At 36.7% G+C, this 17,524-nt stretch overlaps 1 protein-coding gene across 2 annotated transcripts in view; it reads left to right on the forward strand.

The window, feature by feature from the left end:
* LOC145999948 (L-asparaginase) overlaps positions 1-10,113 on the forward strand; it is a 56,405-nt gene extending 46,292 nt beyond the window's left edge. For both annotated transcript variants that reach the window (XM_083137234.1, XM_083137233.1), the window contains exons 9-14: positions 733-939; positions 2,691-2,815; positions 3,456-3,578; positions 5,028-5,127; positions 8,500-8,668; positions 9,956-10,113. In XM_083137234.1, the coding sequence (XP_082993360.1) occupies positions 733-939; positions 2,691-2,815; positions 3,456-3,578; positions 5,028-5,127; positions 8,500-8,649 (705 nt within the window). In that variant the 3' untranslated portion in view covers positions 8,650-8,668; positions 9,956-10,113. The remainder of the gene's footprint in view (positions 1-732; positions 940-2,690; positions 2,816-3,455; positions 3,579-5,027; positions 5,128-8,499; positions 8,669-9,955) is intronic.
* The last annotated feature ends 7,411 nt before the right edge of the window (positions 10,114-17,524 follow it).

Raw genomic sequence — 17,524 nt, forward strand, 5'->3', positions numbered from 1 at the left:
ATGAATTATGAGCAGTGTTAGTGTGGAGAATGGCGGAGCAGGAGGATATCATCCTCCCAACTTGGCATCTTTCCTAGTTTTTGTTTTGAGTCCATTTTATGCATAGATAATCTGATCGAGACTGTATCCTAACCACTATGTGCCTCTCCTGGGTATCGAACCTGGGGCCCTTTTGTAGTCAAAGGGCTCCAGGTACTTTCATTCAAAATGCTGACTTCATATCAGTCTATAAAAAATGAAATATTTATTCTCAAGAAAAATATGTTGATGTGAACATAAATACGTAATCCTACCAAATTTTATTTTGATATAGTTGTAATAATTATGTATTTTGGGTAACACCCTAATTGCAATATTCATATATCAAATTTGAATTGATATGAAACTTGCATAGGTATTGTATTCTCAAAAACTATAGTAAAAATAAGTAACTGAAGTAACATTGCTATCAAAATTATTGAATGACTGGAATCATTATAATGAATAACAGAATCTATTTACCAGTAGTAGGGGATTTTTTTAATACCCATATCGTTGTTTTCATTTTTTTATGCAGAAGTAGCGCAAGAAGTAGCGAGTAGCGAACAGGAGTAGCGTAGCGAGCTACTTTTTGGTAAATGTAGCTGTAGCTGTAGTGAAGCTACATTTTGGAAGAGTAGCTGTAGTTGTAGCGAAGCTACTTTTAAAATGTAGCGTTCTGATCACTGCTTTTACATTACACTTTTATTTTAGATGATGCAAAGTAATTTACGGGGTGAGCTAACAACACCAACAGCGGGAAAAATGCAGGACTGGGACTTGGTGGAAAGTGTTGCCAGGTCGCTCCACATGAATTCTACTGAAGAACTGGAACAGCTGACTTCCATTTTGTTTCCAGCAATCCTGCTCTCAGCTTGTCGTGTTGGTGATATTAGTAAACTGGAGACCTTGAAAACCTTTGTAAGTATAGCATTAACGGATTGTATTATGTACTTATGGGAATGGAATGGGTGGGTGGTTAATGTAGAATGCTTCTCATGCATAGATAGATGTCCATGATCGCAGTGGTGGTAGAAGGCGCAAGGCTTTGCCCAGACTCCAAAGCAGCACCTTTGTGCCTGGCTTTGAAGCTGGATGTTAACAATTTAAAACCTTTGTTACTGTTATTGCTACAATCTCAAATATCAAGGTTTACTTGCACATCAGGGTGAAAATATTTCCTGGACTACAGAACAGGCTGTTCCATTTCAGGAACACCATTAGTATGTTTTTATGCATAATTTACAATCTGTCATTATCTGACTTTTGATCCATTTAATTACATATTTCATTCTGTTTCATTAACATGAATGCGAAAACATGGACACTTTCAAGAATGTTATTCTGTCATTGATTTCAACATCAGAAAGTAAATAAATAATATCGTAAATGTAACAGAGTTTGGTGTATGTATGTACCAGGTATATGAATGTGTGTCTGTATGGGAGAGGTGCATATGTGCGTGTCTGTTTGCATGTACACGTGGCATTTCAATTTGTTTTATTGTAATGTCTTGCAAACAGTTTCATAACTACACTGTTAACTGCTAAGTTATATAGGATGGTGCATATTAAATTTTTTCTTACTTGTAGATATGTTTTCTAGTTACAGAGGAAAAAAGTTACCTGTATGTCAGGTAATTGAATGTCAGAAACTATATGTTTTTAATGGATGACAAATTCATGCGTAATTTGACTGAAAAACTTGTTTTTGACATCCTATAACAATAGTTAACAAGTAATTTTAAAATTTGACATCTTTTGGCTTTGGAGTACATTTACCTAGGTATATCACTATTTTAGAATCCCTGTTACATTGTTAGCCATTAGGGAAGCATGTTATGGTCTACACTAAATTTAGGTGAAATATCTTAATTTTTCTCTATTTCGACTGAACTATATCTTGAAACCTTGTGTAGGTATATTCAATTTAAGGGGTTTTGCTAATGCAATGTTTCCCAATTTTATTTCATGTTTATTATTCTCAGCACCTGACATGTTCTTACCGGAGTTGTCAGTACTGAAGTTCAATTATATTAGTGGTTTGAATTTGATCCTACACTCAACAGTTCTGTATTTCTCAGTGTGATATTCTGGAAATTTCCATTTTTTGTTTGCTGTGTAATTCTTACACTTACAAATAAAGTAAGGCCTGAGTTCTCATAAATTATTAGTGGCCCCTATTTGATTTTGCATTCACTCTGTGTGACTTCTTGGTGAGTAAGGAGCCTAGGATATATAACATGCATAGAGTTTGGTTGATAACTTAATTTTTTTCAGACGAATTTAAGAAGCCGGTGAAAAATAGTGGTTTCAGTTTACCAGTCTGGTGGTGAAGGGATACCTAGGTACCTGGGCCTAGGGAGAGTGCCCTCAGCACTACCTCTGGAATAACCTTACGGTAGTTATCTTCAACCTAACTTGCTATACTGGTGAGCAATGCCTGTACTAAAATCTGATTATGAACAGCATATCTTCTTCGGAATTTTAACATACATTAAAGATTAAAAATTAAGTGTACTTATTGTTTTGATTTTTAAATTATCTTCTTTGCCTTTTCTGTTAAGTACATGCACAAGTTTGATAATTTCGGTGGATTTATATAATTATTATTATTAATTTTTAATAGTAATACTTTATGAATATTTCAATGTTAGCAAATGCAATTTCCAGGGTGCAAACTTGTCTTCGTTTAATGCTGACCAGCGAACACCTCTTCATGTTGCCTGCTGTGAGGGACGATACAATGTGGTTCAGTACCTCTTGCTTCATGGAGCAAATGTCCACATGAAAGACAGGTATATCAAAGTGCTTCTTGTATTGATAATTTATTTTCCAACTGAATACGTTGTGATTTACTTTTACTCTTAATTTTAGATATTTTTATAAAAGGTTAGTTTACAATTCCATTATCAAATATGATTTTAAAATTCAACAAAAATCTTTAGTTATTTTGTTATAGAATAAGGTGAATATTACAAATACTGAAGAATATTACAAAATACTGTTTGTATTTTGCATGTGATGCATACTTTTCCATTCTATTTGAAGAACTACAGTTTGATATTCTTAAAATGAAATTTAAAACTCTTGTATTTTCATTCCTTTAGCATTCTTCCCCCTCTCTAATTTCTTCCAGCAATAATAATAAAAACAATTAATTGTTATGACAATTTTCAGTTGAACGCATATTTTACTCCATATTTGTGAGTGACAAGCTGCAGTGGTTCAGTCAGTAGGACATATGACTGTCATGCAGGACACCTGGGTTGGCTTGGCAATCTCAGGAGAGAAGTTCTCTGACAATGTCTGTGCATAGAGAAGCTCAGACTCGCGCAGACTCTGATCAGTGTGTAACTTGGGACAACTCCTGGGGTGGGGGGTCAGGGAATCTGATCCCATATCAAAGAAAAGTTACTAAACTATTTTTCTTTCCAGATTTGGGAATACTCCACTTGCTGATGCTATCCGAAATGACCATCATGAAGTAATAACTCTACTGATACGGTGTGGAGCACACATCACATTGACTTCACAAGCGTTAGGTGAAGAACTGTGCTGGTAAGTTTATCAATCACTTAAAACGTTACAACAACATGACATGTGGCATCCCCAGAGAATTACATTTTGGTGAGCTGAAAGATGGACAAAATATTTTCTGGTAGGCCTTCATTGGTAATAGCTACTAAGATTGTCTTTCTTGCTTTCTCCTTACACACACCCTCACCTATCCTGTTGCAATGCTCCTGCTACATGATAGAAAGAAATGCCTTAATACCTCTCGCATCTAATTAGGCTAAGGTGTCCCGGGATCTCCTGTACTAGAGCTAAATTCTTTGGATCCTGACTCCTGTAACAACTAAGATAGCAAAATTTTAACTCATTCTGAGTTCGGTGAGCAATGCAAAACTTCCAAGTCGACTGCAAGATCTTTAACCTTTAGTGGGCAGAAGTGACATCATATCTTGCAGCAGTTGATTGATTGATTCTTAGCTCTGCAGCAGCAGTGGGTTAGGACTAAGAAACATGCAAATTTGTAATTTTTTTCTCTACTGTGATCTGTATATTATATAAAATGCAAATTAATCATCTTGTTTAGTATCATCCATTCTGTAAACATTGCTGCAGAGATGCCACACCGCTAAAAATGCTCAAAATTTTTCGCGACTAAATCTCCCATAAATTCAATGCTGAAAGTTGGAAATATCTCTTAAATTTATGGCCGAAAGTTAGTCACCCTAAATCAGACAGACCGATATCCATGCAATACATGACTCTTGTTCCTGCTGTTGCAAGGGAAGTAAACAATAATATTTTCTGTTTAACTACAATAATATAATAGCTTCAGTATTATCTTTGTTATCATCACTATTTTGAAGGTCCTCTCATCCCAATTGAATTTCATGAGATTTCTCTTTGGAAACATAGAAGGTCAACTAGAAATAAGTGAGATTATACTTTTCTCACATTCATATCCTCAACGCTTTCACCAAATTTTACAGTTTTATGTGAAAGCCTTGAGAATATCCTTAGGACAGAAGCGATCGGTAGTTTACCAGTTCCATACATTTCATTAAATGATCTAGCTTTCATATGGTCCTGTGTACATGAATGTAATCTTTATCGAAGAAATCATGAGGCAAATTAAAAAATACACTAAAATGGCAAAAGTCTTTTTTATATACACTTAGTTTGTTGAATTTTGAGTTCATCTTCCTTCTGCAATGCTCTACAATGCTCCTAAACAGGGGTTTATCCAAAATTTTAGGAGTGGTGTAATGTAAATTTTGCGTCAGTTCTTGTGAAGAATTTTAAGGGCTGTTGTGAAATAGTGGAGGGGGCGTTGGATAATTCATTGATCCTAAAAAATGTCCATATACTCGTTAAGTATCACAAAGTATCAGCAAAATTACTGGTCATGTAACAGTATTTATTTATGTTTATGTTACATTATAGTTTCTTGTTGATATTTCTGTTTTACTCACATTATTTTATTCTTGTTTTATGCAGTGCAGCAAGTGTAGGCAATATCAAAAGACTTTGTTCATTCCAGTTGGCAGGGGCTAACTTGGGTGAAAAAGATATTAGTGGAAGGACAGCTCTACACATGGTAAGTCACTCCTGTATATTCTGCCTTGTATTTGTAATTAATTAGTGTTAATAAACTCATTAGTTTCCACCATTGCTTGCTCGCATACAGCCTAGAGAAATTTAAAAAAAATTCTACTGCCATAAAAAATGATTGATTGTTGGAACAGTAAGAAATTATTATGTTTGTTCAGTGTGGTATTTGAAAAATTTTCACTAGGGGTAAACATTCCAGTAACTAATCCTGAATCACCAGGATCCCCCTCCAGAGGAGAGATATAGCACCCAGAGAGAGAGAATCCTCTCTCATACCCTCATCAAATACTACCGTGTGTATACTGGAACTGCAGCTTTGTACTTTCTTCATTAGTTCTAAATATTAAAATAAGACAGCATTAATTGAATCAGTCACACAAACAACATGGTAACCTACAGCCTTGCCGACAGAGACATTAAAAAGGAGAAAAATGTTTTTGGCTTCTAAAATATACTAGTGGTAAGTTAAGGTAAAGTTCCCCTTGCATACAGCACCCTGCCATGAAGGTATATTTAGGGGATGTGGGGAGTAGGGCGCCACACATTCTCGACCTCAGCCATTTTGGAGGTGATGTGATCAGCACCATGCTCTGGTCGCCTTTACCCTCCCTCCCAGGGTTTTCCCCACGTACCCATTGATTTGAGTTTGGGTGGGCCTCAGAGCTGCTTTATGTGGGGAGAAGGCCGGAAAAATTCCAACCTTAGATCATCCACCCCGAGAATCAAACCCAGGTCTCCCATGTGGCAGTCAGATGCCTTACTGACTAGACCACCGTGGTTCATTAAATGTACAAATGACACGTTTTATGAACAGTTGGAAAAGTTTTCTGCATCGTGGAACTTCCTGTTTGAATAAAAACATTTAAGATAAAGCAACATTGTTTAGCTGTTTTTGTTGCATTTTGTTTTTATTGCACACAACATTGTTCGTGTCATAAATTTAATTGTGTATTTAATGCATACTTTTTTTTATGAGGTAGATCTGATTCAGTATACAGTAAAAACTGCATATCCCGGAACCTCTATAAGAAGAAAACCTGTAAAAACGGAAGAAAAGTCTCCAGAATGGACCGATTTTATACCTGAAAATGACCTGCTTAAGACGGAAACCTCCTTAATGCGGAAACGGAACACCCTTTAAAGACCAACAAGATGTTTTTATTCTCAGTAAGACGGAAATTTCTTCCTTTATTTTTTCGCTCCCAAAAAAAACAATACAATACTGTAAGTGGAACACGCCTCTCTTGCCACTTGCTTATCAGTAACATTGTCGATATAAAAGAATACGTTACAATACTCATAGCTGTTATGATTCCATTTCTTTCTTTCATCTCTTACCCTCGTTCTCCACCTTTCTTTGTCTATTTCTCCTCTGTTCTTTCGTCATCTTTCTATTTTTCTTGTTATCTCTCTTTGTTTCTTTATTTTTTTCTTCACTTTTATTTCAATGTTTCTTCACCTCTCTTATTCCATCTTTCAATCTTTCTCTTTCCCTCTATGCACATCGCGCTACGACGCCAGGGGTCCCGGGTTCGAAAAGATACATAAGTACGTACTGTACGTTCTTACAATACTGTAAAAAGTGTACCAACATGTTGTGTAGTTACATAATTGTAATGTCTGCTATGCTTATTGCGACTGTATCGCATTTTTATTCATGTACGCACATGCATTAGTACTCTACATTATAAGTAATGTGAAATGTAAATCTGTCTTTCCATTATTACCTGCAACCCTGTATAAGAAGGAAAACTGTTAAGATGGAAAATTTTGCTCGGAACCATCATGTTCCAGGATAGACAGGTTTTACCGTATTATAATGTTTTTTTACTGAATTATTTTCTATTTATTCTTCCACTGTGTTATTATTACAATTGTTAGTTTCCTTTCTCATTTTTTATTTTCTTTTGTCAGTTTTTGATCTCAAAACTAAGGTTACTGGTTCAAGTCCTGGCCTGGTCATGGGTGTTCCTTCATCAGTTTCATCTAATCATCACTCATTGTTATTGCCATGATAAGTCAAAAGTTGCAGAAAAACAATGCTAAATAAGAAAAACACATGTACAAATTTTTATCTTGGTAACAAGAGGCTCTTCTAGGAGTGGTTGCAACATTCCTGCTAAATAAGAACTTCTCTCTTATATTCTATAGTGAAATATGAACTGAATAAGTTATATTATCTAAGTACATTAACTAATGAAGGTGGGATGAGGTTGGTGATAATATATGTGTATTCAAAACATTGGAGTGGATTGTCTAATGGAAATTGTGACTCAACAAAAAGAGTTTGAACTTTAGTCCTTGTGTCCTCTGCAATTGAATTTTCTTTTAAAGTCAACTTTATATACAGAAAGGCTAATTGGGACTGGACCTACAGTTTAAAGTGGGATCCATTAGGTATTGAACCCAGGACCCTTTGGTTACAAGGCGACAATGTTACCACTATGTCACCAGGGAGGCCTTGTCATTGATGTATGAAGCTCACATGTGACCTCATCACGAACTCCACAACACACTAATCAGATATGTGTTTCCTGTAATGTACCGAATAATACCATTGATTAAATGGGATTCGAATTTTTGCACATGTAATTTAATGGCCATTCCATATCCAAGGAGATTAGGATCTCTCATAATTCCAGATACCCTCGTGTGTTCTTGTACCCCTTATTTCAATTCAGATCTATTGCTGCAATGTTCAAAATTAACAGTCGTAATTTGCTGTCTGTCTACTTTAATGCCTATCTTGATTTGTTAGGTTGTCACTTTTGTCAACTACATGCATATAAACACATAATGATAATTTTCAATTTTTTTCTTGTTTTGTATTTATTTCGTACATTTCGTTTCATATTAACATTTCTCTACCCAATAAATTGTTATTGTATTTTGAGTATTTGCATTAATATCTACTTCATTTAAGTCCGACAATCTGACACAACAATGAAATGCACAAGAATAAAGAATGCTCTATTATCAATCCAACCAGGGATTCTTTACTTTCAGTGCCAATCAATATCAACACTACCAGACATGGCCAAATTGTTCACCTTTCAGGACATGTAGAATGTAAAAATGAAGGAATATCTTATTTGCAGTTTTGTTATTTAGCATCTCTTTTTCTGCCACTTTTGGCTAATCGTGACAATAAGGATGAGTGGGGATTAGATAAAACTGATGAACATCCATACCGATGCCGAGAGTCATTCACTTATCACACTTGACTACCAAGATGGCTAAGGATTATTTTAAATAAATTCAGATTGAATTAAATATTTAATCCAAAAATGAGTAGAAATATATAGTTGATTAAAACATTTTTTAAATGCTTTAATTTATATTATTTTTTCCTCCTCAGGCAGTGCTCCACAATCACCCAAACACTGTACGTTTCCTACTTGAAGCCTCAGCTGATCAAGATGCTGAAGACATGCTTGGAGATACACCTTCTGCTCTCGCTGCCAAAACTGAAAATAAGAGTATTTTAAGTCTCTTCAAACATCAATGAGACCATACCAACATTATAGGTAAGCATAAAATGTACAGTTTTCAAACAGTTCATGCAACACATTGAAAAAATTGAAGTATCTTTAAAAGGCTATAAATAAATCTTGGGAGATTGTCTTTCTTTTTATATCAAGTATTGCTTTTCTATAATGAGGATGAGTGATAAACTGATGAAATGGATAATGGAACAAACACAGTGATACATTCATGCCTTATCCATGGTTCAAACCTGGATCCCTGGCTCTGTAGGGTATTAAGCTGACCACTCAAGCATAGAGCACGGTTGCAAATTGTCCATGAAGTCATAGGCATTGTAGATAATGATGATAATTTATGCCTATGGCTTATTGTTATTTCTGTATTTAATGTTATTTTAATATGTTAAAATTCTCTCAAAGCAGTCACTTGAAGTGTGTGTGTGTGGGCGGGGGGGGGGGGGGGGCAAGTGGGGGTGATGATATAACCTTCAGTTAAGGTTCGGGTGGACCTTTGATAGATAGACTTATACAACTTGCGTAATCACAAAACTATTGAGAATATCTAGGTAACAGCAAAAGCAAAACACATGAAGATTCACGTGAATGCTCTTGAAGGAATGGTAAGCAGATGTAATTTTATGGATTTTGTAATATCATGGCCGTTTTCAAAAAGGAGAGGAAAAAAAAGCTGCCTTTACGTTGGGCAAAGGTCCATTCGTGTCTTAAGAAGATCTTCATACAGCATCCTCCTAGGGATAAAGCTCACATAGCTTCAGAAATATCTGTAAGCAGGAAAGGAGGTTTTTCACTCTTGCGAGTACATAGCAATACCAACAACAGAAAGTGCTGGGCTCCAATGGTGTAATGGTAACGTCATTTCCCCCTAATCAAGTGGTACCAGGTTCAATACCTGGTGGAGATTCATAGTGCTTTGGATTCCACTTTAAACTGTAGGTCCAGTACACGTTAGCCTAAAGTTGACTTGAAACAAAATTCAAACAGAAAGCGCTCAGGAAGTAATTTGCTTCATGATTGCTCTATGCAGTTATTATTCACCACAACTTTACTTTAATACATGTAATTATCTATGTAAATCCAGGTATAAGTGATGTTTTACAACTTTTTCACCTAAGCAGAAATCGTCATTTCTCAATGCTTCTCATTGTTCATCTCTGCATCTTAAACGTAACCGATACAAGTGTTTTAGTTTAAGTAGATGTGTTCTGTGACCCAACCTTCTCTAATTTTATTTCCAATTGTAACTTGTGTAACAACTTGTTACTGTTTGTTACTAAATTATGAAAATGATAACATTTTTTTTTATTCCAGGGCATGAATCTCAAGTAATTTTATCACTGTCTCCAAATTCTCTGCCATGACAATGAAGCTCATGTGGAAAGTTCACATCCAATATTATTGATTGTTTAGAAGACAAACACTGTTATGTACTTTATTTGTACACCTTGTGAAAATTTTAAATAAATGCTTTTAAAATTTACCATGTGACTGAAGTACAGTATTTAAATATATATGATGATTCTTTGGAAATTTTAATATATTAAAATTTTATATAACACTACTTTCAAAGTTCCATCATTATACACTCGTACTTTGTGTCCAATTATTTCAACTAAAACTTTTATTGCAGCATACTAATATGAAAGAAGAAAAAGTATCATTATATGTCCAATATGCTTTGTCATTTGTCTGTCTGATCCATGTTGATATATATCAGGAAATATTAAAGCTACAAACAGAAAATTTGGCAGATTCATAGAAGTTAGTCAGTCTTGGTAGCTGAGTGCATTAAGTGGTCAGTTTTTAATCTGACCACCAATGAACTCAGCCTTGAGTCCTATCCTGGGCATGGATGTTTATTGTGTGTACCTCGTCAATTTACAGTAGCCGTGGTAGCTCACCTGTTAGGGCATCTGAATACCATGCGAGAGACCCGGGTTCGTTCCTGGCTGGGGTGAACATGGATTTCTTGCACCCCGGTGCCCACCCAACGTCGTATAAAGTGGGTACCTGGAGGTTAAAGGTGGCCAGAGGCATGGTGCTGATCACATTACCCCCACCTTTGGCCGTGATCAAGAAAGTGTGGGGTCCATGGCATGGTGCAGAGCACAGGGGAACACTTTACTTTTTTTACTCGTCAATTTCCTCTAATCATCACTCGTCATCATTGCAATTAGCCAAGAGAGGCTGTAAAAATAACAAAGATTACAAATGAAAATTACCATCTCTCTTCAACACATTTGTATGTCAACAAGCTGTAACAACTGCCATCATGTGATATCTGGATATCTCCGAAAATGATAAATTGGTATGCCTAAATTTTACTGGAGTTGAATTTCTAGCAGATATGTTAATTTGAGGTTTCAGAAACTACTGGAAAAATCTTTTATGGTCTGAAAGATTTGTGTCATATGCATATACATTAATATGATGGATATATTTCTTTAATGTTTCAAAGACAGGTATAACTAAAAAAGTGCATTATGTGATAAAACTTTAGCATGAAAATTTGAGCATTAAAAATTAATTTTTAACTGGTGTGCAATAGCCCCCAAATTTAAAGGAGATCGACATTTTGGGGTATAGGATCACAACACAACTTTTTAGTCCAACATGTTCTTGAAGTTCACAAAAAAACTAAGGGTTTGTTTCTTTATGAAAAAGTGAAAAAATTGAAAGAAGAGTTATAAACAGATTGACAACTGAGATTAACAGAAAAAATAAGAGAAAGGGGGGATAACTACTAGTTCTAAAGAAGCATGTATACTGGCCGACTGCCATGCAGGGGATCCAAGCTTGAGTCCTAGGGTGAAATTTTTTCAATGTCTATGAACAAAGCAGCTCTGGGGCTCTCCCAGTCTCTAATCACTGTGTACCTGTAGGTTGCCCTGGGTGATGGAGGCAAGTTGACTGACATCAGGAGTCTAGTCATACAAAATGGCAAAATATTTTCCCCTTTTAATGTCCTCAATTATTGCCAGACGTACTTGAGTCCCTGCTATGTGGACAAGTTCTTTCTGAGTTTGTGGAGATAAATATGTTACAGCAAGAGCTGATGGGGAGTGTACTATTGTTGACACGTGAGATTTTAACACATTGTTATATTTCGCCAACAACATCTCTCAAGAAGTTCTTTGTCACACACGTTGAGAGTTCCTCTTAATTTTTTCAAGACTCGACTCTTCTTTTATCACCAAGTTTAACAAGTTTGAGAATATTTTTTGAAAGTTTGATTTAAGCCCACTTTTTCCTAAGGATGGACTAATCGGAACAGGTCCTGGAATCTCTCGCGCAAGCGAACGATAACAAGTCTCTGCCCAAGTTGTGACTCAGCAATTGGACGCCTGAGAGGGAACGGGATAGAGTGGAGGAGAGAAAGCGACTGCTGTTACCAGATTTTGGCAGCAGCGTGTACTTATTCGCTCCGCCCACTAGCTTTCTCCCCTTCCCTCTCGTTATGCCCGGCATTGCTCCAGAGATTCGTGAGATAGAATATAGAGTTCAAATTTGAGTCCGAGCCACTCTGCAAGATGGCTCAAAAGGGGATCGAACCTGACACCACTGCAGAAAGGGTTTTTTGTTTCTTTGTTTATTAATTTTACTCCTCATGGCTGATCTTTAAGTTTACCGTGGCAGTAGGAGCAATTATAATAATAACAACACACATTAATAACCATCTATTCCAGCCGATGCCCTCCATTCTTGCCCCAAAAGAGCTAATCTTGCTAACGGAACCATATATTGTTTATATAGGTTAGAATTGTGTTACTCATCTCGGTGAGATGAGTAACCAGACTTAAATTCGCCCTTCCCAACTGTAATTTCTGGATCCGCCACTGAGTTTCAGGTGCACCGACACAGTATGGTTACATGCTGCCACTTTCCTCGCTCTAGTTCAGCACCCCCTGGTGATAGAAGTTTGAAACTTGGAATGGAGAAAGGGGAAATTCTGAAGAGTAGAATGCATGGTTGGTCAAAATCCAAAATGGCTTTCCACCGTCACAAAAAAAATAGGAGGCATTACTTTGCAGCCTGCCCTCGTATATGCCTCCATTTACCAGTTTCACTGAGAATTTGCTATTGTAGCACGTTGTCTATAGCAGTGTTGGTCTTCAAACGTGACGATAGCTGCCCCAACTCGGCAAAAGCAGTTCTATGGAATTGTAAATTTTCGTGATCTAGGAATTCGCGGATTAAGTTTATGCCAGTGGATAAATCCTTGAGCACGGCAAAACTGTTACGAATCTGATTTGGCAAACAAGAAACAAGGAAGACAGTAGACATACTCCAAGCAGCATAGACTTTTATTTATTATTGTTATTCTAAGTGACGTGCACTCTCGTTCTGTACCCTTTTTACTTGAAAGCTGCCTGATAAGATCACCGAAAGAGCCAAAGACCATCACGATGTAGTATTTTAAATGAAATAGCTTTTTTTGAAGATATAGTTTTCCGTCAAATTTCGCAAAAATTATTTTGCTTTAAAGGAACATTTACTACAGTTTTTACGACATGCAGACTGCAGTTTACACCAATAGTTTTTTTACAGCTGCGTATACTTTTAGAACTATTCACTAAGAAGTTGTAAAACACATCCTCACAGAGAAACAAATAATATAAAGTAAAGTAAAGTAAAGTGTTCCCCTGTGCATAGCACCACGACATGAAGGCGTATAGGTGGTGTGGGGGTAACGCCCCACACTTTCTTGATCCGGTCGTGAGTGGGGGTGATGTAATCAGCATCACGCCCCTGACCGCCTTTACCCCCCAGGGTTTCCCCCAGGTACCCACGTTATTCGACGCTGGGTGGGCGCCGAGGCCGCTTCCACCGTTAGAAACAAATAATATATAAATAGAAATTGGATATTTATTTATTTTATTTTATTTTATTTGTTTAAAAGAAAAGCTTGTAATGCGAGCGCAGCGAGCAAAAAAATCATTATCTTTGCAAACTGGCAATGATGTTGTTTAGGGCGCCAATACTTTCGAGGGGATCGCATGCATCCTTTATTACAAGCAATTTTCATTTTCTTCTTCTTGCCGTTCGGCGCCCCCTTTCATCAGCGCCCGGGGCAACCGCCCCCCTAGCTACGGCTCTGCTCGCGACTTCCGCATTTAAAACTTTAAAAAAATCATGTGGATATTCAAAAGAACCCCCTAGTATGATAGTTGTAGTTAGTGGAAAATAGGCTATATTGTTATTTACTATCATGATTCCCATCATTCAATAATTTTGATAGAAGTGTTACTTCAGTTACTTATTTTTACAATTGTGCTTGAGAATAACATACCTATGTAAGTGGCATATCAATTCAAATTGATATATGAGTATTGCAATTAGGGTGTTACCCAAATTAATGATTACAACTATACACAAATAAAATTTGATAGGATTATTGTTTACATATCAACATATTTTTCTTGAGAATAAATATTTCATTTTCAAATAGACTGACGTTAAATCAGCATTTTGAACGAAAAATATATCTCTGTCTATTTCGAGGATGATAATTGTCGTGAACATGACGTATATGGTTGGTACTATTGCTTTGTCATTGTGGTGGAAAATGGACTGCTCTTTTTTGCACCGACATTTTGCCGTCTCTTACACCATGGATATCCACAGGATTTGTTCCTTGGGTGAGGCAAACGAGGCATGTTTCTCCCCAAAATATCGATGAAGCTTTAAAAAAAGTAGCTATTAGCCGGAATATATTTATATGTCAGTTAGTTGTCTGGATATTAGAATTATTCAGATACTAATTAAAGAAATTACGCGGATATCTATAATCTGCGATAACAAGATATTTATAATCTAGATTATCTGTATTTCCATGTAATAGACTTTGTTTTTATGAACCTCTTGCAAAAGTAAGGGTTATTGTCGATTTTTTTGACACTGTTGCCGCATTTAAAATTTATTCAAAATGCTGAGAAGAAATGTAGCTGAAGCGAAATTTTCGCTATAACGACATAAATTTTGTAGCTTCCCTACAGCTACGATTTTCAAAATGTAGCACCGCTACAGCTACAAATTTTGTAGCTAGCTACAGTAGCGACGCTACAAGTAGCGTGCTACTTCCCACTACTGGCAATATGTAGGAGTTACATTTTGGGGGCACCCTGTATATCATGGTTTTCACACTTAACAAAACAAAGTCCAGTCTATTAAAAAGGTCTTAATCTCATTGAGGAAGAGATCAATCATTCTTGATTGTTCACGCACTACGACTCCTATATTCATATTCAGACCCTATTTTTCATGAATTAATTAATCCGCATTTTGATAAGCAAATGTAGACCAGATAAACCTTGTTACTATGTTCTCGCGACTTCAAAGATTAGAAAGACACATTTCAAAACCATTTCAGATGAAGAGAAAAAGAAAACACTTTGGTGTACGTACAGAGTTGATTTGAAGAGTCGCGAGATGGAGCGGTTTAAAAATCTAAAAGGAGAACGACACGAGAATTTTCACATTACTTACATTTTTAAGATTGGAGTGCATTACAATACAGGTTCGGCGATCTTGAGCTTGACACATAAATTAGAATTTGAACTCTGTACCGCAAGCTTACAGCGTAAGCTACACGAGATTCGAATTCGATGTTTCGTTGTTCACGAGTTTCTTTTTCCTGTCACGAAATCACTATCGTCGGCCAAGTTTCCTGCGATTGCACGGTCAGATTTAGGCCTGTGCTTCGTCCCCGGAATCTGTGGAGCAAGGACGCACATAGCGGCAGAGAAGAGGAGGAATCGAGTGGGCAGATCGAAGCAGTATGCGCTGCTGCAAAGGCTGGTAACTGCAGTCGCTTCCCCACACTCTTCCACGTAACGCAATCCGGTTCTTATCACGTGTTCATTGGCGGAGTCGTCTCCCGGCACTACTTGCGCAGACTTGCTTTTGTTCGCTCGTTCCAGAGATAACCGGTACAGATTATAGTAGCAAGAGTACGATATTTTTGCTACACAGAAATATGTTTTCACGAAAAATAGAAAATATTTGTTCATGTGTTGGGGAATGAAAGACAAGATCAGTGGCGAATCGTGGATTATTCTGGGTGTAGGAAGTTATGATAAACAGACCGAGGAAAATATTCGAAAATGCGTTCAATTACATAGTCACACGTATCGCTTGTATCTTGTACTAGCCATTGCATTTTTAATGTTAGCTGCAGCAGGCCCTCATGCGTGTCGTGTGTGATATGAGGACAGTTCTGCCAATACCAACCTTCTGATAAGAAAAAGTACTGTTCAACTCTTAAATTACCCTAAATGAGATACAATTATGCTATTAGTATGTTTACACAATTATTATTTATTTATCATTTTCTGATGACTGTAGTAGCTTTGAGTTCAATTTATACAGCTATTTTGGAGTTGTGAACTGCGTCACTGATATTTATTATAGTTAAGCTACATTATGAATTTCGACATAAAATGGGTTTAGTATAGGCTAATGCTTGAAATAAATTGAAGAAAATTCGACGACTGGTAACGGAGTCCATTTGTTTTATTTGTGAACCCCAACTTTCTACCGATTTCCTTTCATAAAATATATGCTTACAGGCCGAAACCAAGTGTTAGGTAATAATCAAAATCTAATTATTGATAACAACTCGTTTGAACCAGTTTCCAAATTCAAATACTTAGGAGTAATATTAACAAATGAAAATGATATTAAAGAGGAAATAAAAAGTAGGCTTAATTAAGGAAATGCATGTTACTTCTCTCTTCTTAAACTTTTGTCTTCTCGTTTAATATCTAAGAAACTAAAAGTTAAACTATACAAAACAGTAATTTTGCCTGTAGTATTGTATGGGTGTGAGGCTTGGTCCCTTACATTGAAAGAGGAACATAAATTGAGAGTATTTGAAAATAAGATCCTTAGGAAAATATTTGGACCTAAAAGGGATGAGGAGACAAGTGAGTGGAGAAGGTTACATAATTTAGAACTACATAATTTGTATTCATGTCCAGATATTATTAGAATAATTAAATCAAGAAGACTTAGGTGGGCAGGCCATGTGGCACGAATGGGAGAGGAAAGAGGAGTTTACAGGATTCTTGTTGGGAAACCTGATGGTAAGAGACCTGTAGGAAGGCCAAGACGAAGATGGAGGGACAACGTTGAGATGGACCTAAGGGAAACCGGTAGGGATGGAAAAGAATATATAGATCTTGCTCAATATAGGGAAAGATGGAAGGCCTGTGTTGCTGCAGCCATGAACCTTCGGGTTTAAGAAGGCTAGAGAGTTAGTTAGTTAGTTAGTTAAAATGTTCCTCACTTGGTAAATCGGGGAGATTAAAGAAAAGATTAAAAGAAGAGGATGGACCAGGGCCTGTCCCTTCATCTGGAGGTTTTTTTCCTCCAAATATCTTCATTAGAATTCAATTTATTTGTTTCCCAGGGATGCCCGTGCATGAGATGATGCTGGATTTTACCAATATGCCAAACACAGAGTGCTATGTGCCAATGAAGTTCAATTTTTGCTAGGTTTAGAACAATTATACTAGGGTTGGCAGCACTGATTGAGGAAACCACGGGAGCTTCCTCGCGGACCGTATAACTGGGCAAATCTATCTTCTTCCCTTGCACCACCCCTCACCAATCTGGCTGTAGTATGACGAGAAAGCTTCCTCAGCCCGTCAGCGGCAGGCAAAGACGGTCGTCTTTGGGCAGCGAGCGAGTGATAGCAAATTGACTCTTGACAGTTGAGTAGCCAACTTACATTGTGCTCATAATTCTATAACGCTTATTGAACTCTTAAAAAGTAGAGAACTGGAAATAAGTATAAATGAACTGTAGGACGTTCCTCACTTCCTACATGGAGGAATCGCCCCTGGACAAGATAGTAGAAGCAAATTACTAACTTACTTA

The sequence above is a fragment of the Lepisma saccharinum genome, chromosome 16 (assembly GCF_977018435.1).
Source record: "Lepisma saccharinum chromosome 16, izLepSacc3.1, whole genome shotgun sequence".
In the NCBI taxonomy this organism is placed as follows: Eukaryota; Metazoa; Arthropoda; class Insecta; order Zygentoma; family Lepismatidae; genus Lepisma; species Lepisma saccharinum.